The 26,628-nt window shown below is 45.5% G+C and overlaps 1 protein-coding gene across 2 annotated transcripts in view; it reads right to left on the bottom strand.

Annotated features, from left to right (window-relative positions):
* Nucleotides 1-26,628, bottom strand: part of b4galnt3b (beta-1,4-N-acetyl-galactosaminyltransferase 3b) — a 215,284-nt gene that overhangs the window by 31,705 nt on the left and 156,951 nt on the right. For both annotated transcript variants that reach the window (XM_087997275.1, XM_087997276.1), the window contains exons 10-11: nt 26,194-26,337; nt 6,441-6,550 (exon numbers count right to left, since the gene is read on the bottom strand). In XM_087997275.1, the coding sequence (XP_087853401.1) occupies nt 6,441-6,550; nt 26,194-26,337 (254 nt within the window). The remainder of the gene's footprint in view (nt 1-6,440; nt 6,551-26,193; nt 26,338-26,628) is intronic.

The raw sequence follows: 26,628 nt of genomic DNA on the forward strand, positions 1-26,628 counted from the left end.
CTCTGTCCGTGATGTCTTTCACCCTGGCACCAGGAAGGCAACACACCATCCTTAAATCCCTCTGCTGCCACAAAAACCCCGGTCAGTTCCTCTCACGATGGAGTCTCCTATTACCACGGCTCTGTACGATGTCCGACTCTTCCGCTCTGCCTCTGCGCCAACTTTTGATTGACAGACCTGGCCGCCTTGCGAACTGGCAGTGTCATCAGTCTCCACTGTTTCCAAAAGCTTCAACTTGTTCCTGACAGGTACTTCTCCCGGGGTCTCTTGCACCTGTCTCCTCTCTGCCTTCCTCATCGTCTGCTCTCTTCTGCTCTCTTCTGGCATGATTGGTGTAATAACCTCGCTGAAGGTCTTGTTCAGAAAGATCTCGTTCTCTCGGATGAGCCTAAGGTCCTCGAGTTCTTTAATCAGTGCTACAATATGCTCGGTCAATAGCTGAATGTGCACACACTTTCCACACATATACGAGTCAGACACTCCAGAGTCGTTGACCTCCCACATTAAGCATGTAGCGCACTGAACCAGCTGGGCAGTCATGTCTTCACCCTCTTCAATTGTGGCGTAATCACTTCAATCAACCTCCTTGTCAAAGATTCCTGAGCTGAAGCCTCACTTTCGATCCAAACTTCCTTAGACCATCTTTTTGTGGCAAGTCTGTGGACTCTTAATTTAGGTTAGAGGAGGAGGGAGGGAGGGAGACCCTACTTTGTAGGACCTGGGGTTTAGAACTCACCCACTCTAATAGCAATCACTTACCTTCAAGCACAGGAAGACAAAGAGACTGATTAAGAGAGAAAAACAGAGAAAGCTTGCAGGGAACATACAAACCAATAGTAAAAGCTTCAATAGGTATGTGAAAAGAAAAAGATTCGAGAAAAAATAGAAAATGCAATCAGGAACAGGGGAGTTCAAATGGGGAACAAAGAGATGGCTGACCAATTAGAGTCATAGAGGTGTACAGCACAGAAAGAGACCCCTTAGTCCAACTCGTGCATGCTGACCAGATATCCTAAATTAATCTAGTCCCATTTGCCAGCATTTGGCTTCTAAACCTTTCTAATTCATTTACCCATCCAGTTGCCTTTTAAATACTGTAATTGTACCAGCGTCCACCACTTCCTCTGGCAGCTCATTCCATACACGCACCACCCTCTGCATGAAAAAGTTGTCCCTTAGGTCCCTTTTAAATCTTTCCCTTCTCACCTTAAACTAATGTCTTCTAGTTTTTGATTCCTCCATCCTGGGAAAAAGAGTTTGTCTATTTACCCTATCCATGCTCCTCATGGTTTTATAAACCTCTATAATGTCACCCCTCAGCCTCTGACCTTCCAGAGAAAACAGCCCCAGCTTGTTCAGCCTCTCCCTATAGCTCAAACCCTGGCAACATCCTTGTAAATCTTTTTTTGAACCGTTTCAAGTTTCATCATACACTTCCAATAGCGGGGAGATCAGAATTGCAAGCAGTATTCCAAAAGTGACCTAACCAATGTTGCAAATCCTATACTCAATGTACTGAAGAATAAACACAAGCTTACCATATGTCTTCTTCACTATCCTATCCACCTGTATCTCCACTTTCAATGAACTATGAACCTGCACTCCAAGGTCTCTTTTAAACACATACATTAGTTCCATTTTCACAAATAACATCCCAAAATATGGGACATCTTAAGATCTACTGGAAAGGAGGAATTTTAAGATATTAGTATTAGTATGGAAATGGCTTTGGGGAAATGAACAGGATTAAAAGCAAGTGGTCACCTCCCAAAATTCTATCAACTCTGCAACAGTTCCTGTGGTTTGGAGGATTGCTAATGTAACCTACAGTTTAAGATGGGAGGCATGGAGAAAACAGGGAATTATACATGGTTAGCTTGATTTGGTTGTGGGAAAAATGTGACAGTCCATTATAAAAGTTGCAGCAGCAAAATATTTGGAAGTTAGCACAGCTCCAGCATGAAGTTACAAAGGAGAAGCTGCACTTGACAAGTTTGCTGGCAGTTTTTGAGGACCTAACTGATGGAGAGGATACAGGGGAGTCAGCAAATGGTTTATTTGGATCTTCAGAAGGTTTTTGATAAGACCCCACGATAAGACACTAGCAAGCAAAACTAGAGCACATGGGATTGGAGGTAGTATACTGTAATGAATTGAGAACTGGTTGGCAGACAGGAAAGGAATAAATGGGTCATTTTCTGAGTGGGGTACTGCAGGGATCAGTGCTTGGACCCCAGCTACTCACCATATGTATTAATTATTTTGATGATGAAACTGTGCCATATCTCCAAGTTTACAGATGATACGAAGTTGGACGGGAGGGTGAGTTGTGAAGAGAATGCAGAGATGCTTCAATGTGATTTGGATAAGCTGAGTGGGCAAATGCTTGGCAGTTGCAGAATAATGTGGATAAATATGAGATTATCACCTTTGGTAGCAAAAACAGGAAGGCAGATTATCATCAGAAAAGCGATAGATTAGGGAGGGAAGTGGTGCAAGAAACCTTGGAGTCCTTGTATGCCAGTCATCGAAGATAAGCAGGCAGTGAAGAGGGCAAATGGTATGTTGGATTTCCTCGTGAGAGGATTTGAGTACAGGAGCAATTTCCTCAATTGTACAGGGCACTGATAAGACCACACCTGCAGTATTGTGTGTCATGCCAATCTCCTTATCTGAGGAAAGATGTTCTGGCTATGGATGGGCTGCAAGGAAGGTTTACCAGACTGAATCCTGTGTTGATGGACCTGATGTATGGGGAGAGACTGCTTTGGTTAAGACTATGTTCACGAGAGTTTAGAAAAAATTATGGTAGGGGGTGTTGATGGTGGCATCTCATAGAAACCTATAAAAATCTAAGAGGATTAGTCAGAGCAGATGCAAGCAGGATGTTCTCGAGGACTGGGGTGTCCAGAACCAGAGGCCACAGTCAAAGGGCAAGGGGATAGGCCATTATGGATAGAGATGAGATTGGATTTCTTTACTCAGAATGGTGAGGCTGTGGAATTCTCTGCCACAGGAAACCGTTAAGGCCAGAACATTAAAAACTTGCGCAAAAGATGTAGATTAGTTCTTCAGACTGAAGGGATCAAAGAGTATGGAGAGAAAGTAGGAAGAGAGTGCTGAGTTGAACAATCAGCCATGATCATTTTGAATGGTGCAGCAGCCTCAAAGGGCTGAATGGTCTCCTCCTGCACCTATATTCACTTTTTAATGTTTCAATGTGAAGACTTCTCTGAAGTCTAGTCTCTTCTTCTCTCTTTCTTTTCTCACTGAAAGAAATTTCAAATCACCCAACATTAGTTGCTGTACCAGGGAGAGTATAGGGTTATTTCAATAGGTGAATTACGATGAACTGAATAACCTTTTATATCTGTAACTATCTTGCATCTTTTTTGTTGTTTCAGAAATAATTTGTGGATGTCAGTACAACATGGGAATGTTTTATTTTACAGAATGAGCATGAATACAAATCTGGAGACAGCTGGTTAAGATAAGAACAGGAGTTGCACAAATTTGAACAGGGTAATTCGCAAAATCGAGACTTAGAGATAACATACTGGGTAACAACAGTTAAATGTGATTTTTCTAAATCTGAATTCCGTAAATCTAAAACTAAAACAAAGTGCTGGAAATATTCCACAGATACTGCCAGACTTGGTGAGAAAGAAACTAAGTTAACATTTTGAGTTAAATGGTGGAAGTAGCCTAGTTTTGGATTACGTTTGGCATGGATTGATTGGACCTAAGGGTCTGTTTTTGTGCTCAATGACTCGATGACTATTCTCTCTGTTGACCTTCTCTATAATTGTTAGTTCTGAATTAAAACGGCACTTGCATAGAGATCAGTATCTCTCCAAGCTTTCTTGAGGTTTTACTATTTTTAAAAAATATTTTTCCACTTATCTGCATCATCAGTTCATCCTTACATAAACCAAAAATAATTAATGATTACTTTGATTGGATTACTTTAGGTGAATGAGCGCTATCAAAGATAATCTTTATCAATGCAGTAATTGATTTGATTGTCTTACTGAAGGCATTATAACTAGTACAATTGCAACATTTAAAAGGCATCTGGATGAGTTTATGAATAGGAAGGGTTTGGAGAGATATGGGCCGGGTGCTGGTAGGTGGGACTAGATTGGGTTGGGATATCTGGCCAGCATGGACGGGTTGGACCGAAGGGTCTGTTTCTGTGCTGTACATCTCTATGACTCTATGAACTCATGGATTGTTATTGCCTCTAACTGTCTACAATAATTGAACAGTCACTTGTGTTTTTGGTGGGAAATCAACATTTTGCAGCAAACAGTTGGATCAGCAAAAACAACAATGTTTTGACGATACATTCCAGTTCACTGAAAAATACAAAAACAGATTCAAGCCAGAAGCACTTGAGAGAATACTGCCCAGGTGTTGTGATAATAAAAGTCTAATTACTGCAGTTGGTATTTGCACCCTCTATTAAAGTTGTTTACCAAGTTCCCCAATGCACTTAATCTGCCAAGAGGACAGGGTCTCTTAGTGAGCTCAGGGAGGCACACACAGCTGATAGATCTGTTCACCTTGTGCATAGCACTCTGAGAATCACTTCAATTCTGAATCAGGAAAGGGTGACTCATTTGCTCCAACCCACAAAGATAAAAATGCCTCAATGGGTTTCTTTTATGAAAAATGTTCCTTTAAGATTCAATAATTTTGAGTTTGCAGCTGCTGACCACTTAAGAAATGTGATTAAAAAAGAAATTATCCTGAGGTTTTTATGACCAAAGGTACTTGGCTTAATTAGAGAAAGGAGGAATGAACAGTCTGACAAAATCCCAGTTTGAAATAAACCAGTTGGCAAAAAGATTTAGTTGGCACCCTGCAGAACAATGCTACTGCTAATTCACATGGAGAAAATGTAATAACATAGACCCTCAGCGAGGTTATCCCTAGAGTACTGTGCTCAATGTTGGGCTCCCTACCTACTGATAGATACCATAACGCAACACAAGTTCACCATAGTAATTTCCAGGATGTTCTTTGAAGAAACATTAAAGTAGGCTGGATCTTTATTCTCTCAAGAATTAAAATAATTAGACGTGATCTCATTCAAACATACAAATGCCTTTCATGGCTTGACAGGTAGATGAAGGAGGAACAGGGGAGGTGCAGGAATAATAGGGAAGATGCAGGAATGACGGGGAGATACAGGAATGAAAGGGGAGATGCGGGAATGACAGGCAAGATGCGGGAATGACACATGAGATGCAGAAGTGACCGGGGAGATGTGGGAATGACAGGGGAGATGTGGGAATGACAGGGGAAATGCAAGAATGATAGGGAAGATGTGGGAATGACAGGGGAATGCAGAAATTACAGGGGAGATGCAAGAATGACAGGGGAGATGCGTGAATGACAGGGGAGATACAGGACTTACAGGGAAGATGTGGGAGGGATATTCTCCCTGGCTGGGTTGATTTAGAACTAGGAGACACAGTCTTATATGGGGAAGATCATTTAGGACTGAGATGAGGATCAATTTCTTCTCTCACATGGTGCTGAATTATTGAAGTTCACTGTCCCCAAGGGATATGGAGACTCGGTCACTGAGGGTATTCATGATTGACATGGACTAATTTCTACAGATCAGAAACTTCAGCATTCTAGGGATACTGCAGCAAAATGGTGTTGAAATAGAAGATCTGTTACGGTATTGAAGTAGAAGATCTGTTATGTTCCCACTGAATGGCAGAGTGAGGACAAAGGGTTGATGGCTACTCCTGTCCTATTTCTCAGGTTCTTAAAACAACAAACTAAAAATTCTCCACATTGGCTTAGTTTTCCATAAGGGCCACCTATGTGGGTAATGTGGGAGACTGTGAAAGGGTCGAGAAACCCAGAAATGTTCTCTTGTTCTTACAACCGACTGCAGCTTAATGTTTACCAGTGAAGTCCTCCTCAATATACAGCTTTCTTTGCTTGCAAGCACATATAAGTAATGAACGTGTATACCCTGCATAAATTGGATGGCACTGGGGGTCCATTTATATGTTTCAATGCAGAAATTAATTCTGATTCTCTTTTAAAGTTCTCAATGAAATTGTAGCTGTTTTGTGTGATGTGTTTTCAACTGGTAAGCTGTTCTGAATTGAAGTCCCGTCCAAAATAACTGAATTTGAAAATGGATGTTCTAGCCTGATCTGAATGCACTGTTTTCATTTTAGCAATCCCCCATCTCATCCATTAGAATATAATTTGGTAACAGCATGTTTAGCAAACTGACTGAGCCTGGTGTGCAATATACACAGGTGAGATAACAATAACAAACAAGTTCTGGATTAATTTGACCGGAAGCTGATCACCCATGTTAGAAAGAAACATTACTAAATGATAAGCATTGGCCACCTTGTACATCTTCATTAATGATGCATAAAGAAACAGGAAAAGACACTTACAAACTGTAATCCCTGGTAACGGAGCAGCGGGAATCCTTTAATTATATAGCTGGGTCTGTAAACACAGTCAGGCAGCACTTTGTGCACATGGGACTCATCAATTAGAGGTACTGAAATTAGAATGTGAAGCAGATATTACATCACTACCTCAGAGTTATTCTCTGCCAAAAAGAGAGTTATTGTCTTATTTATTAATGCACTTATGGTTTTCCTCTCCAAACTAGAGGCTCACCGCCTTTAGTTAATGAAAATCTATAGATTTTAAGCATAAAAACAAACTGTTCGTTTCTTCTTTTCCGTGAAATATCCAACAGAACCTTAATCTGGTCAAAAGGCAAAGTCGAGAGTGTGGTGTTGGAAAAGTACAGCCGGTCAGGCAGCAACCGAGGAGCAGGAGTGTCGACATTTCTGATGAAGGGCTTATGCCCAAAATGTCGATTCTCACGCTCCTCAGATGCTACCTGACCTGCTGGGCTTTTCCAGCACTACACTCTCGACTCACTTTCTCCCAAAAGACAAAGTCAAATATTTTTATTTTAAATTCATTAGGAGCTGGTGCAACCTCTTTCAAATGAGTTCCTCATACAGACTGTGAAGGATTCCTTCACTTTGAAAAGACCATGTATTTTGAAGGCAATAGCATGTTCATATGCTTTATTAACATTGTAAGCTTTTTCAACAGTATACCACACAAAGAAGCCATTGACATTTGCATTATGTCATTATAGACAACTGTAATCAACCTGTTGAAAGATAATATTACACACTTCAGGGGAAGTGAGATTTGAACATGGATCTCGTAGTCCAGAGATAGAGACATTACTGTAGTGAACCGGTAAGATGGCAGCACAGTAGGACACTTTAACCAGAGCGCCTCTGCTCTGCCTGTTCTTTATCTTCTTTGCCATTTTTTCTCCCTCTCTCCTTCCTTGTCTCGGTCTTGGCCACAGAAGTGGGGCTGGTGGTCAGTGGAGATGCCAGCAGCCAGATATGAGACACCAGTGACCAGCAGCTGGAGCAAAGATGATGCTGGAAAAGCACAGCAGGTCAGGCAGCATCCAAGGAGCAGAGACACCAGTGACAACAGCAGAGACACCAGTGACCAGAGCAGAGACACCAGTGACCAGAGCAGAGATGCGAGTGACCAGAGCAGACACACCAGCGACCAGAGCAGAGACACCAGCAACCACAGCGGAGACACCAGTGACCAGAGCGGAGACATCAGCGACCAGAGCAGAGACACCAGCGACCAGAGCAGAGACACCAGTGACCACAGCGGGGACACCAGTGACCAGAACAGAGACACCAGTGAGCAGAGCAGAGACACCAGTGACCAGAGCAGAGACACCAGCGACCAGAGCAGAGTCACCAGTGACCAGGGCGGAGACACCAGTGACCAGGGCGGAGACACGAGCGACCAGAGAAGAGACACCAGTGACCACAGCGGAGACACAAGCGACCAAAGCAGAGACACCAGTGACCAGAGCGGAGACACCAGTGACCACAGCGGAGACACCAGTAACCAGAGCAGAGACACCAGCGACCACAGCAGAGACACCAGTGACCAGAGCGGAGACACCAGCGACCAGTGCGGAGACACCAGCGAACAGTGCGGGGACACGAGCGACCAGAGCAGAGACACAAGCGAACAGCGCAGAGACCCCAGTGACCAGGGCAGAGACACCAGTGACCAGAGCAGAGACACCAGTGACCAGGGCGGAGACACCAGCGACCAGTGCGGAGACACCAGTGACCACAGCGGAGACACCAGTGACCAGAGCAGAGACACCAGTGACCAGAGCAGCGACACCAGTGACCAGGGCGGAGACACCAGCGACCAGAGCGGAGACACCAGTGACCAGAGCAGAGACACCAGTGACCACAGCGGAGACACCAGTGACCAGAGCGGAGACACGAGCGACCAGAGCAGAGACACCAGTGACCAGAGCGGAGACACCAGTGACCACAGCGGAGACACCAGCAACCAGAGCAGAGACACCAGCGACCACAGCAGAGACACCAGTGACCAGAGCAGAGACACCAGCGACCAGAGCAGAGACGCCAGTGACCACAGCGGAGACACCAGTAACCAGAGCAGAGACACCAGCGATCAGAGCAGAGACATCAGCCACCAGTGCGTAGACACCAGCGACCAGAGCAGAGACACCAGCGAACAGCGCAGAGACACCAGTGACCAGGGCAGAGACACCAGTAACCAGAGCAGAGACACCAGCGACTAGAGCAGAGTCACTAGCGACCAGAGCAGAGACACCAGTGATCACAGCGGAGACACCAGCGACCAGTGCGGAGACACCAGTGACCACAGCAGAGACACCAGCGACCAGAGCAGAGACACCAGTGACCAGAGTAGAGACACCAGCGACCAGAGCAGAGACACCAGCGACCAGAGCAGAGACACCAGTGACCACAGCAGAGACACCAGTGACCAGAGCGGAGACACCAGTGACCAGAGCAGAGACACCAGTGATCACAGCAGAGACACCAGCAACCAGAGCAGACACCAGTGACCAGAGCAGAGACACCAGTGATCATAGCGGAGACACCAGTGACCACAGCAGAGACACCAGCGACCAGAGCAGAGACACCAGTGACCAGAGTAGAGACACCAGCGACCAGAGCAGAGACACCAGTTACCAGAGCAGAGACACCAGTGACCAAAGCAGAGACACCAGCGACCAGAGCAGAGTCACCAGTGACCAGAGCAGAGACACCAGCGACCAGTGCGGAGACACCAGTGACCACAGCAGAGACACCAGCGACCAGAGCAGAGACACCAGCAACCAGTGCGGAGACACCAGTGACCACAGCAGAGACACCAGCGACCAGAGCAGAGACACCAGTGACCAGAGCAGAGACACCAGTGACCACAGCAGAGACACCAGCGACCAGAGCAGAGTCACCAGTGACCAGAGCAGAGACTCCAGTGACCAGAGCGGAGACACCAGTGACCAGGGCGGAGACACCAGTGACCAGAGCAGAGACACCAGTGACCACAGCGGAGACACCAGCGACCAGAGCAGAGACACCAGTGACCACAGCGGAGACGCCAGTGACCAGAGCAGAGACACCAGCGACACCAGTGAACAGCGCAGAGACACCAGTGACCACAGCGGAGACACCAGTGACCAGAGCAGAGATACCAGTGACAGAGCAGAGATACCAGTGACCAGGGCGGAGACACCAGCAACCAGAGCAGAGACACCAGTGACCACAGCGGAGACATCAGCGAGCAGAGCAGAGTCACCAGTGACCAGAGCAGAGATGCCAGTGACCAGAGCAGAGTCACCAGTGACCAGAGCAGAGTCACCAGTGACCAGAGCAGAGACACCAGTGACCACAGCGGAGACACCAGCAACCACAACGGAGTCACCAGCGACCAGAGCAGAGTCACCAGTGACCACAGCGGAGACACCAGTGACCACAGCGGAGACACCAGCGACCACAGCGGAGACGCCAGTGACCAGAGCAGAGACACCAGTGAACAGAAAACCAGAGCAGAGACACCAGTGACCAGAGCGGAGACACCAGTGACCAGAGCAGAGACACCAGCGACTAGAGCAGAGACACCAGTGAACAGAGCAGAGACACCAGTGACCAGGGCGGAGACACCAGCGACCAGTGCGGAGACATCAGTGACCACAGCGGAGACACCAGTGACCAGAGCAGAGACACCAGCGAACAGCGCAGAGACACCAGTGACCAGGGCAGAGACACCAGTGACCAGAGCGGAGACACCAGTGACCAGAACAGAGACACCAGTGACCACAGTGGAGACACCAGTGACCAGAGCAGAGACACCAGTGACCACAGCGGAGACACCAGCGACCAGAGCAGAGACACCAGTGACCACAGCGGAGACGCCAGTGACCAGAGCAGAGACACCAGTGACCACAGCGGAGACACCAGTGACCAGAGCAGAGACACCAGTTATCACAGCGGAGACACCAGCGACCAGTGCGGAGACACCAGTGACCACAGCAGAGACACCAGCGACCAGAGCAGAGACACCAGTGACCAGAGTAGAGACACCAGCGACCAGAGCAGAGACACCAGCGACCAGAGCAGAGACACCAGTGACCAGGGCGGAGACACCAGTGACCAGAGCAGAGTCACTAGCGACCAGAGCAGAGACACCAGTGACCAGAGCAGAGACACCAGTGACCAGAGCAGAGACACCAGTTATCACAGCGGAGACACCAGCGACCAGAGCAGAGACACCAGTGACCAGAGTAGAGACACCAGCGACCAGAGCAGAGACACCATTGACCAGAGCAGAGACACCAGTGACCAGAGCAGAGACACCAGCGACCAGAGCAGAGTCACCAGTGACCAGAGCAGAGACACCAGTGACCAGGGCGGAGACACCAGCAACCAGAGGAGACACCAGTGACCAGAGCAGAGACACCAGTGTTCATAGTGGAGACACCAGCGACCAGTGCGGAGACACCAGTGACCACAGCAGAGACACCAGCGACCAGAGCAGAGACACCAGTGACCAGAGCAGAGACACCAGTGACCACAGCAGAGACACCAGAGACCAGAGCAGAGTCACCAGTGACCAGAGCAGAGACTCCAGTGACCAGAGCGGAGACACCAGTGACCAGGGCGGAGGCACCAGTGACCAGAGCAGTGACACCAGTGACCAGGGCGAAGACACCAGCGACCAGAGCAGAGACACCAGTAACCAGAGCAGAGACACCAGTGACCACAGCGGAGACACCAGCGACCAGAGCAGAGACACCAGTGACCACAGCGGAGACGCCAGTGACCAGAGCAGAGACACCAGCGACACCAGTGAACAGCACAGAGACACCAGTGACCACAGCGGAGACACCAGTGACCAGAGCAGAGACACCAGTGACAGAGCAGAGATACCAGTGACCAGGGCGGAGACACCAGCAACCAGAGCAGAGACACCAGTGACCACAGCGGAGACATCAGCGAGCAGAGCAGAGTCACCAGTGACCAGAGCAGAGACACCAGTGACCAGAGCAGAGACACCAGCGACCAGAGCAGAGTCACCAGTGACCAGAGCAGAGTCACCAGTGACCAGAGCAGAGACACCAGTGACCACAGCGGAGTCACCAGCGACCAGAGCAGAGTCACCAGTGACCACAGCGGAGACACTAGTGACCACAGCGGAGACACCAGCGACCAGAGCAGAGACACCAGTGACCAGAGCAGAGACACCAGTGACCACAGCGGAGACACCAGTGACCAGAGCAGAGACACCAGTGACCAGAGCAGAGACACCAGTGACCACAGCGGAGACGCCAGTGACCAGAGCAGAGACACCAGTGACCAGAGCAGAGACACCAGTGACCACAGCGGAGACGCCAGTGACCAGAGCAGAGACACCAGAGACACCATTGAACAGAAAACCAGAGTTTAGATTAGAGCTATGCACTGTGTAACCATAGGTCAGCTATGTAAAAAGGGTAAAAACAATGACTACAGATGCTGGAAACCAGAGTTTAGATTCGAGTGGTGCTGGAAAAGCACAGCAGTTCAGGGAGCATCCGAGGTGCAGTAAAATCGACGTTTCAGGCAAAAGCCCTTCATCAGGAATACAGGCAGAGTGCCTGAAGGGTGGAGAGATAAATGAGAGGAGGGTGGGGGTGGGGAGAAAGTAGCATAGAGTACAATAGGTGAGTGGGGGAGGGGATGAAGGTGATAGGTCAGGGAGGAGGGTGGAGTGGATAGGTGGAAAAGGAAGATAGGCAGAAAGGATAAGTCATGGCGACAGTGCTGAGCTGGAAATTTGGAGCTGGGGTGAGGTGGGGGAAGGGGAAATGAGGAAATTGGTGAAGTCCACATTGATGCCCTGGGGTTGAAGTGTTCTGAGGCGGAAGATGAGGCGTTCTTCCTCCAGGCATTGGGTGGTGAAGGAGCGGCGGTGAAGGAGGACCAGGACCTCCATGTCCTCGGATGAGTGGGAGGGGAGTTGAAATGTTGGGCCACAGGGCGGTGTGGTTGGTTGGTGCCCTGGAGGAAGAACGCCTCATCTTCTGCCTCGGAACACTTCAACCCCAGGGCCTCAATGTGGACTTCACCAGTTTCCTCATTTCCCCTTCCCCCACCTCACCCCAGCTTCAAAATTCCAGCTCAGCACTGTCCCCATGACATGTTCTACCTGCCTATCTTCCTTTCCACCTATCCACTCCACCCTCCTCCCTGACCTATCACTTACATCCCCTCCCCCACTCACCTATTGTACTCTATGCTACTTTCTCCCCACCCCCACCCTCCTCTCATTTATCTCTCCACCCTTCAGGCACTCTGCCTGTATTCCTGATGAAGGGCTTTTGCCTGAAACGTCGATTTTACTGCACCTCGGATGCTGCCTGAACTGCTGTGCTTTTCCAGCACCACTCTAATCTAAACTCTGGTTTCCAGCATCTGTAGTCATTGTTTTTACCCTTTTTACATAGCTGACCTATGGTTACACAGTGCATAGCTGACCTATATTTACACAGTGTATAACTGACCTATGGTTACACTGTGTATAGGTGACCTATGGTTACACACTGTATAGCTGACCTATGGTTACACACTGTATAGCTGACCTATATTTACACTGTGTATAGCTGACCTATGGTTACATAATATATACCTGTAATGCAACTGTTTTCCTCTTCATTTCTCTATTCTGTAGCAAAGGATTGTACTCAGGTACCTTCATACCTGAGATGGCACTGTCAGTAGCAACTTTGACTGTACTCATTTGAGTACAGTTCACAATAAAGCTAGTTCAATTCAATTCAGTACCATTGTGCGACAAGAACCTCACTATGAAATTATATCTTGGCAATCTAAATGTGCTTCTAGTGTCAGAAATGTCATTGAACCCATGAACCTAGTAAATAGCACAGTTGGGTTTAGTTTCACCAACTCAAATCAATGATATTGCAATGGGATCCCCTCTAGTTTGGGCTCTTGCTAACATCTTCATTGCTTCCCATGAAAAGCTTGCCTTCAACAGAAAGACCACAAACCTCCTACCCTTTGTGCACATCTGAAATGTAGATGACAAGTTTTCAAAATCCAAATCTACAGCTGCATCAAACAATCTTTTTTTAACACAATTTAACAACTCCATGATTCTCAGACAGGGATCTAGAGGTCCTGATGGACAGGGTGATCAAGGGGAAGAGGCATCCTTTTTCCTTTTCCCAGAGGAGGCAGTGCCAACCTGGTCCAAAATTGCCACCTGCATCAGCGCAGACTCTAGGGTGCAGAGGAGCGCCCAGCAATACCACATGGTATTCTCTGCTCTGCCAGGCTAAGTATCCTTACTATCCTCTCTGCTACCTCATAGTCACCCTAACTCTGCCAATGCACCCACTTCCCACCAAGGCGCATGCACTTCCACTCTCACAAATGCAATGCAACACCTTCCCTCACTAGCTCCCACAGCCTTTCGCCTAGTCCATTCCAGGAACTGGGTGCCTTTGTGCAAAGTGTCCCCACTGCAGCCTTTCAATACTAGCTGCCGATGTGCCCTGCAATGAGAGCCTGTGCTTCCTAAGCACACTGCTAGTGTATAGGAGGGGTGGTAGAATGATCACAAGCTGTTTGAAAATGCCGAATGCCAATGCCAGAGGTGGAGGAATGTGTGTGATTGGTGCTGGGTTCATGCTGCAGATTGGTTGTAAGCAACACCAGGTTGTTCAGAGCAAGTGGCGAACTGTATCAGGCAGGTACACAGCTGGTTTCCATACTGAGTATAGCTGACATCTAGCAAGTTTGGCAAGTTAGCTAAGATAGAAACTAAATGTTAATAAGATGAGGTGTACCATTAACAAGGTGTTTAACAAGGATTAATTACTGTCAGTTGGCAACTTGTCACTGCCTAGCAAGAATCTCGCCACAGCCCTTGTGAAAATATGGTGCGGGTTACACCCAACTTCAAGGTAAGCCTCCACTGGACTTTGACCTTGACCCGACTCTGCCACACATCTCACCATCACCCATGTCACTCCAACGCCTACCAGATTTCATCTTTGACAACTATCAGTTCCTGCTACATCTCCATGTCAGCCATGAACAAATTAATCAACACCCTCTTGACATTCTCTACAAATGGTTATTCCCTTTCTAACGTTGTTCTCTATTTTAATTACACCTTCTCTCTCTTTCCCTGCCAAGGTATATCTACAGAGGGTTGCTCTCAGCAAAGCTAACCCATTATTGAGTATTCTCTCTGGACATCTGTATTGTATTTATATCTTTCATTTATTTAGATCTCCAGCGTTCACAGAATTTAGTTCACTGTCACCTCTCTTCCAGGTATGCTCATGTTGAGGAAGTTCTGCTTTTCTCTGTGACAAGATTTCTATTTGAATCTTTCAGCTTATTTACCTTGATTGCTTTCTATATTCCCCCTAGTGTTTTGATAAAAGGTTTGCCAAAACTCATTTTCAAAGCCATATCTCCTTGTGACTGCTTCCACCCCTAGTTTTCCCACATGAATTTCAAATGAAATACTATGCTTTATGTTGTGAATCCCAACCAGGATCACAACATATAATACTCCTTAAAACTCATTGCATCCTGAGAACCACACTCAGTGCCCTGTGCAGTCACTTGCACATTCTTGATCTTTGCCTCCATCAGCACCACCTCACTCTATCTCAAAGTTGACCTGGTCCCCATCAACACTTGTTTCTTCAGTTTATTAATGGCTCAACAAGAAACTTTTAGTCTTCATTTTAACTGGGAAAGAACACAAGCTTCAACAAACTTACAAGTACTAATACCACTCTGGATTCTTCCTTAGATCATAACATGATTAGATGTAGGAGCAGGATTAAGCCATTTGGTGGACCAAGTCTGCTCCACCATTTGATCATAGCCGATATATTTCTCAAACCCCTTCTTCTGCCTTGTCTTGTATTCCGTGATCCCCTTACTCATCACAAACCCATCCATCTTTATTAAATATACTCGATGACTTGGTCTCCACAGCCATCAACAGCAATGTGTTTCACAAATTAACCAACCTCTGGCTCAAGAAATTCCTCCTCATCTCAGTTTTAAAGAGTTATTCCTTCACTTTGAGACTATGCCCTTGTGTTCTAGTCTCTCCTACTAGTGGAAACATCTTCTCCATGTCCTCTCCATTAATGCCTTTCAGTATTCTGTAAGCTTTCCATCAGATCCTGCCTTATCCTTCCAAACTCCATCAAGTACAGACCCAGAGGCCTCAACTCCTCCTCATATGATAAACCCTTCATTCTCGGATCATTTTTGTCAATCTTAGCTCCCCTTCCCAAATTCCATCACCTCTTCCAATCCCACCTCTTGTCATTATCGTGTGATGTTTCCCTCTCTGATACTGAATGATCTGTGCTCCCTTGACATACTCACCTCTACTTTCAGGAACAGCATGATTTGGAACTCTCCTTTCATCACCTTTGTCTCTCTCTGTCTCTACTCCATAGCACAATTCAGCCATCTCCAAAACTCCACCCTCTCTCTGTCCTCCCACCGCACTTAGTCTCGTGACTTCAGCACCATAGTTTCACTGCCCACCTCACCCACTCTAACCTGTCTCCTTCAGAACTTGCTGCACTCGGTTAAAGAACATAAAAAAAAGCACAGAACAGGCCCTTCGGCCCACGATATTGTGCTGAGGATTAATCCTTATCTAAAATAAAATAACCTAACCCACGTACCCCTCAATTCACTGCTATCCATGTGCATGTCCTGCAGTTGCTTAAGTGTCCCTAATGACTCTGCTTCCACCACCACAGCTGGCAATGCATTCCACGCATTCACAACTCTCTGCGTAAAGAACCTACCTCTGACGTCTCCTCTATACCTTCCTCCTAACACCGTAAAACTATGACCCCTCATGGCAGTCAGTCCTGCCCTGGGGAAAAGTGTCTGGCTATTGTCTCGATCCATGCCTCGCATTACTTTGTATATCTCGATCAGGTCACCTCTCTTCCTCCTTCTCTCCAGAGAGGACAGTCCGAGATTGCTTCCTTAACAACCCTATCTACTTGGGTGGCAACCTTGAGGGATCTATGCACTTGAAGACCAAGATCCCACTGTTCCTCCACCGCCAAGAATCCTGTCTTTAATCCTATATTCAACATTCAAGATTGACCTTCCAAAATGCATCACTTCGCATTTATCCAGGTTAAACTCCATCTGCCATTTCTCAGCCCAGTTCTGCATCCTGTCAATGTCGCGCTGCAGCCTGCAACAGCCCTCAATACTATCAACAGCACCTCCAACCTTTGTGTCATCGGCAAATTTACTAACCCACCCCTCAACCTCCTCATCCAAGTCATTTATAAAAAACTACAAAGAGCAGAGGCCCAAGAACAGAGCCCTGCGGGACACCACTCACCACTGACCTCCAGGCAGAATACTTTCCATCTACAACCACTCTCTGTCTTCTGTCAGCCAAACAATTCTGAATCCAGATAGCCAAATCTCCCTGTATCCCATACCTCCTGACTTTATGAATGAGCCTTTCATGGGGAACCTTATCAAATGCCTTGCTGAAGTCCATATATGCCACATCCACTGTCTGATCTTCATCAACCTGTGTCTTCACCTCCTCAAATAACTGAATAAGATTTGTGAAGCATGACCTGCCCCTCACAAGCCATGCTGACTGCCTTTAATCACACTATGCTTTGCCAAATAGTCATAAATCCTATCCCTTAGAATTCTTTCCAAAACCTTGCTGACCACAGACATAAGACTGACTGGTCTGTAATTGCCAGGGATTTTCTTATTTCCCTTCTTGAAAAGAGAAACAACATTGACCTCTCTCCGATTCTGTACGACTCCAGTGGAGAGTGAGGAAGCAAAGTTCTTCGCCAGCGGCTTAGTAACCTCCTTTCTCACTTCCCAGAGCAACCTAGGATAAATATGGTCTGGCCCTGGAGACTTATCAATCTCAATGTTTGCCAAAATTTCCAGCACATCAACTTCCTCAATCTCGATCTGTTCAAGCTCGCTTCTTGGCTACTTAAAGATCCCTTTCCTTAGTGAAAACCAAAGCAAAAAAACCCATTTAGGGCTTCCCCTATCAGCTCAGAATCCACGCACACATTCCCTACGCTATCCTTGACTGGCCCTACCTTCTCCCTGATCAATCTCTTATTCCTCACGTATGAGTAAATGCCTTTGGGTTCTCCCTAATCCTTTTTCATGTCCCCTCCTGGCTCTGCTCAGTCCATTTGTGAGCTCCTTTCTAGTGAACCTATAATCCTCTAAAGCTGTGCTAGATCCTTGCTTCCTCCACATTACGTAAGCTGCCTTCTTCCTTTTGACAAGAAGCTCCTCTGTTCTCGTTATCCAAGGCTCCTTAATCTTACCACTTCTTGTCTATCTCAGAGGAACACATTTATGCATCACTCGCAGGAACTGCTTCTTAAACAGTCTTCACATGTCTGTTGTTCCCGTTCTGTGGAACAATTGCTCCCAATCTGTACTTCCCAACCCTTGTCTGATAGCTTCATAATTTCCTTTTCCCCAATTAAATGTCTTCCCTTGGTAACTGGTCCTTTCCCTCTCCAAGGCTATGGTAAATGTGAGGCAGTTGTGGTCACTGTCACCAAAGTGTTCTCTCACCGAAGATCTGATACCTGTCCTGGCTCATTGCTGAGCACCAAATCCAAAATGGCCTTTCCCCTTGTCGGTCTGTCTATGTACAGAGTTAGGAAACCCTCCTGAACACACCTGACAAAAACGGCTCCATCCGAACCATCTGCACTAAGGAGGTTCCAGTCAATATTGGGAAAGCTGAAGTCACCCATAACAACAGCCCTGCTACATCTGCATGTTGCCAACATCTGCCAGCCTATGAGTTCTTCAATCTTCTTACTGCTTTTAGGAGGTCTGTAGAAATCCCCCAGTGACGTGGCTGTTCCCTTGCTGTTCCTAACTTCCACCCACACTGATTCAGTAGACAAGACTTCCTCTACAACCTTCATTTAGGTAGCTGTGAGGCACTCTCTGATTAGCAATGCTACACCCCTCCTGTTTTTCCACATTCTCTGTTCTTTTTAAACGTTCTAAACCCTGGAACATCTAGCAATCATTCTTGCCCCTGTGAAACCCACGTCTCTGTTATGGCCACAACATCATAGTCCCATGCTCTAAGTTCATCACTTTTATTTCTAAAACTCCTTGTGTTAAAGCAGACACACATGAACAACCTCCCTGATAGATTCACTACATCCTGTCACTGCCCCACCTACAACTCCCCCCTCTCAGATATATAGCTCTGGTTCCCACCTCCTTGCCAAACTAGTTTAAACCCACCCGAACCTCACAAAAAAATCTTCCACCCAGGATATTTGTGCCCCTTCAGTTCAGGTGCAACCTGTCCTTCATGTACAGGTCCCACCTTCCCCAGAAGGCATCCCAATGGTCTATGTATCTGAAGCCCTCCCTCCTGCACCAGCTGCGCAGCCACGTGTTAAGCTGCACTTGTTGCCTGTTCCTCACCTCACTATCTTGTGGCACCGGGAGCAAACCTGAGATCATTACTCTACTCGTCCTGCTCTTCAGCTTCCAACCTAACTCAAACCTGATGGGGTGGTGGCACTCCTTCGTCAATGGCCTGCTGAGTTCTCCAGCTCTTTCCATTTTTATTCCCATTTCTAAATTTGGTTTCTTAAGTGTCAGTTCTGATGTGCACAGGGTGAAAAATGTTGACATTGTGTCTCCTTTAAGACCTTCAAATTCACACATTTTAATGTGATGCACAAGGATTTTGATCAGAAAAACAGAATAAAAGAAATGAGTTAATTGGAAATGGTAAAGAACATTTTAATTTCTCTAACAGGGAAACACACCATATTTATAATACATATGCAACAAACTAATAGATGTAGATGTTTATGACATTGATATGGGGAGGTGATGGCCTAGTGGTATTATCATTTGAATGTTGATCCTGAGAACATTCCGTGAACCTGGCAGACAAGTGGAATTTGAATTCAATAAATATCTGGAATTAAGAATCTACTGATGACCATAAATCCATTGGCGATTGTTGGAACAAACCATCTAGTGCACTCATGCCGTTTAGGAAAGGAAACTGCCAACCTTACCTAGTCTGGCCTACATGTAACTCCCAACCCACTACAATGTGACTGACTCCTAACTGCCCTCTGGGTAATTAGGGATGTTCAGTAAGTGACGTCCTTATCCTGTGAATGAATGAATAAAGAAATCACACGACTGCAACTGTTACAAATAAAGCACAGGAATTGTGTGTACCTCTTTTAGGAGTGACTATATGAAATACAAATGGATCACGGAGAAGATGGCATATTCTGCACAAAATCATCATATGCTTAACATGGCCCCATCATTTGCAGCATTATTTGGCAGGATCTTGAATGAGGCATTTTAGAAAAGCAAACATTCAATTTGAAATTGCTCCTAAATTAGCCAGCAGTAAGTATCTTCTATGTTAACTATAAATTTCATCATGTCACTACAGCAGTTGTTTCCCACTCATTTGTTTGAAATTTGATTTTGCTTATGTAAAAGGTCTTCACTGAATGCTTTTCAATGCACTGGAACATGTAAATGAACATGGGATCCAGCAAAACTTGACAAGTTGGAACCAAAATTGGCAAGAAATAGAGGGTGGTGGTAAAAGGCTGTTTATGAGACTGGAAGCCAGATTCTAGTGACGTAGCATAGGGATCAGTGCTGAGTCACTTATTGTTCAATATAACATTGGGGGGAATGATAAGTAAGTTTGCAGATGACATGAAAATTGGTCAGGTGCTGGATGAGGAAGAAGGTCTTAGGTTCTCAGAGGTGATAGACAGGTTGGTGAGATGGGCAGATCAGTGGCAGATGGAATTTAATCCTGATAAGTGTGAGGTGCTGCACTTTGGAAGAAGTAACAAATCAAGAGATTACTCAATAAATGGCAGGACATGAGGAAGCTCAGAGGAAACAGAGGAGTCAAGGGGTGCTTGTCCATAGATCCCTGAAGGTGGCATGACAGGTTAATCAGGTAGTTTTTTTTAGATTAGATTTGATTCCCTACAGTGTGGAAACAGGCCCTTCGGCCCAACCAGTCCACACTGACCTCCGAAGAGTAACCGACCCAGACCCATTTCCCTCTGACTAATACATTTAACACAATGGGCAATTTACCGTGGCCAATTCCCCTGACCTGCACATCTTTGTACTGTGGGAGGAAACCGGAGTACCGGAGGAAACCCAGCAGACACTGGGAGAATGTGCAAACTCCACACAGACAGTCACCCGAGGCTGGAATCGAACCTGGGACCCTGGTGCTGTGAGGCAGCAGTGCTAACCACTGAGCTACCATGCCGCCCCTAAGATAAGATAAGTTAAGATAGCGTACAGAACACTTGCTTTTATCAGAAAAGGCATAGATTACAAGAGCAAGGAGGTCATATCAGAACTGGACAAAACTTTGTTTATGCCACAGCTGGATTGCTACATGCAGTTCTGGTCACCACACTAGAGGAAGGATGTGATTGTACTGGAAGGGGTACAGAGGGGGATCACCAAGATATTGCCAGGGATGGAGCAGTTTAGCTTTGAAGGGAGAGGTGCTACGCTCGGGATTTCTTTAGAGCAGAGAAGGCTGAGAGAGAACCTCATACAGATTAGATTTTCTAGAGTGTGGAAACAGGCTCTTCGGCTCAACAAATCCACACCGACCCGCCGAAGAATAACCCACCCAGACCCTATATTTATCCCTGAATAATGCACCTAACACTATAGGCAATTTTGCTTGGCCAATTCACCTGATCTTTGGACTGTGGGAGGAAACCGGAGCACCTGGAGGAAACCCGTGCAGACATGGAAAGAATGTGCAAACTCCACACAGACAGTTGCCCGAAGCTGGAATTGAACCCGCATCCCTGGTGCTGTGAGGCAGCAGTGCCAACCACTGAGCCACCATGTCACCCATGGTTTATAAGATGATGAGGGGGATGGACAGGGTGGATAGAAAGCTGTTGTTCCCCTTAGTTGAAGGGTCAGTAACAAAGGGGCATGATTTAAGATGAAAAATACGAGGTTCAGAGGAGAGTTAAGAAAAAGAGTTTTCACTCAGAGGCTGGTGGGTATTTGAAATGCATCGCTTGGCAGAGTCCTTGAGGCGTGTAACCTCACAATCTTTAAAACTATACTTGGATGAGCACGTGAAGTGTTTGAACATTTAAGGGTATGGGCTAAATGCTGGAAAATGGGACTAGTATAGATTTAGTGGTACAGATTCGATGGGCCAAAGGGCCTCTTCTGTATTATATGATTCTATGGTTAAAGATGGTCTCTTTTTATTTTCTATATTTTGGATTGCGGACAAAAATGAGGAAAGGACTGTTTTAAAAACCAAGGATTGTGAACAGTGTTACTGCACTTTTAGCGGCAAGTTAGCTGACACTCATTCTGAGTGCTGTTTGTTCAAGCAGTAAGGGAGATTACTGCAGATGAGCTGTGGCCAGGGGTGTGGGTTCAGCTGGCAACAAATAGTTGATTGGTCTGTGGAGTGGCAACCAGCTATTGATGATAATGGCTTTCTGCTGAACCAACAACTATGTGACTGGCTCCCAGGTGGTTGGACAGCTTGTGGGTATGAACTTTTGGTGAGAAGGCATTAGATCTTAAAAGGAAGTAGCCACCTTTTGCAGGAAGAAAACACCTCAAGCTGACACAAAGCCAGTCAAATTTCCCCTCATCAATTTGTTTTAACTTATTCATTTTTCTTTTGTGGGATGTGGGTGTCACTGGCTGACCAGCATTTATTGCCTATCCCTAATTGCCCTTGAGAAGGTAGTGGTGAGCTGCCTTCTTGAACTGCTGCAGTCCACCTGCTGTGGGTTGATCCACAATGCCATTAAGGAATTTGGCCCAGCAACAGTAAAGGAACGGTGTTACCATATATCTGCTGCCCTTATCCTTCCTGATGGAAGTGGTCATGGGTTTGGAAGGTGTTGTCTGAGGATCTTTGGTGAATTTCTGCAGTGCATCTTCTAGATAGTACATACTGCTATTACTGAGCTTCAGTGGTGAGAGAGTGGATTCTGTGCCAATCAAGTGGGCTACTTTGTCCTGGAGAGTGTCAAGCTTGTTGAGCATTGTTGGGGCTGCACTCATCCAAGCAAGGGAGAGTATTCCATCACCCTCCTGACTTGTGCCTTGTAGATGGTGGAGAGCTCGCTGCAGTATTTCTAGCCTCTGACCTGCTCTTATAGCCACTGTGTTTATGTGGTGAGTCCAATTGAATTTTTGATCAATGATAACGCTAAGGACGTTGATATTGGGGAATTCAGTGATGGTAACACCATTGAATGTCAAGGGGCAGTAGTTAGATTGTCTCTTATTGGTGATGATCATAGCCTGGCAATTGTGTGACATGAATGTTACTTGCCACTTGTCAGCCCAAGCCTGGATATTGTCCAGATCTTGTTTCATTTGAACACAGACTGCTTCAGTATCTGAGGAGTCGTGAATGTTGCTGAACATTGTTCAATCATCGGTGAACATCCCCACTTCTGACCTGATGATGGAGGGTCCTATTGATGAACCAGCTGAAGATGGTTGGTCTTCGGTTGGTCTCCTGCATAGATGTCCTGGAGCGGAAATGACTGACCTCCAACAACCACAACCATCTTCCTATGTGTCAGGTATGACTCCAACCACTGGAGAATTTACCCCCGATACCCACTGATTCCAGTTCTGCCAGGCGTCCTTGATGCCACACTCACTCAAATGCAGCCTTGATGTCAAGGGCTGTCACATTCTGGAATTCAGCTCTTTTGTCCATGTTTGAACCAAGGCTGTGATGAAGTCAGGAGCTCAGTGGCCCTAACAGAACCCAAAGTAGATGTCACTGAGCAGGTTATTGCTGAGCAGGTGCTGCTTGACAGCACTGTTCATGACACCTTCCATCACTTTATTGATGACTGAGAATAAAACTGATGGGGCAGTAATTGGCTAGGTTGGATTTGTCCTGCTTTTTTATGTACAGGACATACTTGGGCACATTTTCCACATTGTTAGATAGATTCCAGCATTATAGCTGTACTCTAACACTTGGCTAGGGGAATGGCAAGTTCTGGAGCACAAATCTTCAGTACTATTGTCAGAGCCCATAGCCTTTGCAATATCCAATGCCTCCAATTGTTTTTTGATATCACTTGAAGTGAATCAAACTGGCTGAAGACTGGTATCTGTGATGCTGAGGACCAATGAAGGAGGCTGAGATGGATCATCCACTCAGCACTTCTGGCTTGAAGATTGCTGCGATAACTTCAGCCTTATCTTTTGCACTGGTGTGCTGGGCTCTTCAATCATTGGGGATCGGGATATTTGTGGAGTCATCTCCTCCAGTGAGTTATTTAATCATGACTGGATGTGGCAGGATTGCAGAGTTTAGATCTGATCTATTGGCTGCGGAATCGCTTAGCTCTGTCTATCATTTGCTGTAACCTTTAACTTTCGACCAAAATTCAGAGACTTTATAAGTGTGAACCAATTGCTCCGGGCCTTTTGCAAGCAAATGAAAGTACCTGGAAAAGGAAAATTGAGGAGCTTTAAGTTCGCAGAAAGATTTAGACATTTTGGAGAGTGGTCCAAGAAATGGCTGATGAAATTCAATGTGAGCAACTGCGAGGTCTTGCGTTTTGGAAAAAAGAATACAGGCATGGACTACTTTCTAAACGGTGAGAAAATTCATAAAGCCAAAGTACAAAGGGATCTGGGAGTGCGAGTCCAGGATTCTGTAAAGGTTAACTTGCAGTTTGAGTCCGTGATTAAGAAAGCAAGTGCAATGTTGTCATTTATCTCAAGAGGGTTGGAATATAAAAGCAGCAATGTGCTTCTGAGGTTTTATAAAGCTCTACTTAGGCCCCATTTAGAATAGTGTTTCCAATTATGGGCCCCACACCTCAGGACGGACATACTGGCACTAGAGCATGCCCAGCGGAGATTCACACGGATGAATGGCTGAGGATCCTGGGATTGCATTCATTAGAGTTTAGAATGTTGAGGAGAGATCTAATAGAAACTTACATGATAATGCATGGCTTAGAAAGGGTGGATGCTGGGAATTTGTTTCCGTTAGATGGGGAGACTAGGATCCGTGGGCATTAGAATTAGAGGAGGTCAATTTAGAATGGAAATGAAGAGAAATTTTTTCAGCAAGAGAATGGTGGGCCTGTGGAGCGCAGTGGAGACCAGGATGTTAAATGTCTTCAAGGCAGAGATTGATAAATGCTTGATCTCGCAAGGAATTAAGGGATACGGGGAGAGTGCGGGTAAGTGGAGTTGAAATGCCCATCAGCCATGATTAAATGGCAGAGTGGACTCGATGAGTCGAATGGCCTTACTTCCACTCCTATGTCTTATAGTCTTAAGTCCTAACAAACAAGAAGGATCATCTCAGCGAAACCTGTGGACAGGGACAATTAACTGTCTTATTAGTCTTTCCCTCCACCCATTTATCTTTTGAGTCTGTCTGTACATTTGTGTAGAGGGGAAAGTTTTGTAAGAGGATTAGAGTTTTAACCAGCAGTTATATGTTGACAGTTCATAACTCTTTAGCTCGACTCTATTTCTCTGCAGTAAGTAGACATTCTTGCAAAATACAGAAACCTGATCCAGACTTTCTGTTAACCTAAAAGACAGGTAAATTGGGGAATTTGCATTCTTTTATAAAATTGTTAACTTTAGTAATGACTATCAGAATAGCAGGGCTTGATTTCCAGCTTGCTCCCTCAGTGAGGTGTAACAAAGTATTATTTGTTATGACGATAAACATAAATAACTGGTTTTTCACACTGGAGACTAAATTTATTAAAGTTACATGATATCTTAACAAAGAAGATTGATTTGCATTTAAACAATAATGTTTGCAGGTGTGAGTTTAAAACTAAAATTGAAACCACTTGCTTGTAGCCTGGTGAATGCGTCTTTATTTTTGACACAAACTGGTCTCACTTGACACGAGTACAAAGTGGAGGACCAAATTTTTCCATAGCTGATCATGATTTAATGACTTCTCTTGGAAACTGCACCCTTACAGATATCTGGAAAGGGTTGGATGGGAGTGCATGTGGTGTTTCTCATAAGTCACAAGCTACTACACTCATTGATAAACTCACAGAAGAGCAATCAAGATATTATTTAAAATGATCGACAAAATGTGGGTGTTACTGGCTCTGCCAGCATTTATTGCCTATCCCTGATTGTCCTCAATTAGATGGTGATGAATGATCTACTTGTAAGATTGCAGTCCATGGGGTGTTGGTACAATGTACATCTTGAACTACAAATGGAAGTGTATTTTTCCAGCATGTTATTGTATTTAGAAATGCATGGGAAAAAACTGAAAACAAAAACACTCTCCAGTAACTTCAAAGAGACTTCACCTCTGCCAAATAACATTTGGTAAATATTGCCTCTTTTGGCTGCAAATGGATAATTGAACATAAATTGCATAAAATAAATCATCTTATTGCATCACTTGTTCTTGCTGTTATCATAATAGAAGTGACAAATGCTCTGTTCCCTTATCAACCAAAATGCTTAAGGAGCAAAAATGAGTATTGTCATGATTTAGAGGACTTGCTGTTCAATAAGATTTGTTGCTCCTTACCAGTTTTCAATGATCTCCTGAGAACACCAGGTATATTTCCTACTGGTCATCCCACATAACATCCCTGTCTTAACAACAACAACAATATTTGGAGAGATCTCTTACATTGGAAGAAACTGTCACGAGGGTCATATTTCAGCATTTCTGTTGGATGGTCTCTGTGTGAACTGGAATAACCGTAATTCTTTTTATGGCTCGCTACAGACTGTGGAATGTGCTGAACCTCATTTAATTTTATCAGTGACTCGTCTGGAATGGAAAAAGAAATTTAAAAAAAAATTCACCACAAGGTTCTGTTTAAAGAGGAGCACACATTGTTGAATGTTTCACTTATTTAATTATTTTAAAAAGCATTAAGTAATACAACAACAGTCGTAAGTTTAGCTTACTGCATTTACTTAAATGTATCCAAATTTACAACAACAATTATAAGAGAGTAGAGAACTGGCATGTGTGGACTATCTATAACAGTAAAAAGCTAAGTACAAATATGTTCATTACTAATAATAAGCTTATCTGTGGCATTTTACTCCAATTAAA

Source organism: Chiloscyllium plagiosum, unplaced genomic scaffold, assembly GCF_037043375.1.
Source record: "Chiloscyllium plagiosum isolate Xiang-an unplaced genomic scaffold, Cpla_swu_hap1 HiC_scaffold_19, whole genome shotgun sequence".
In the NCBI taxonomy this organism is placed as follows: Eukaryota; Metazoa; Chordata; class Chondrichthyes; order Orectolobiformes; family Hemiscylliidae; genus Chiloscyllium; species Chiloscyllium plagiosum.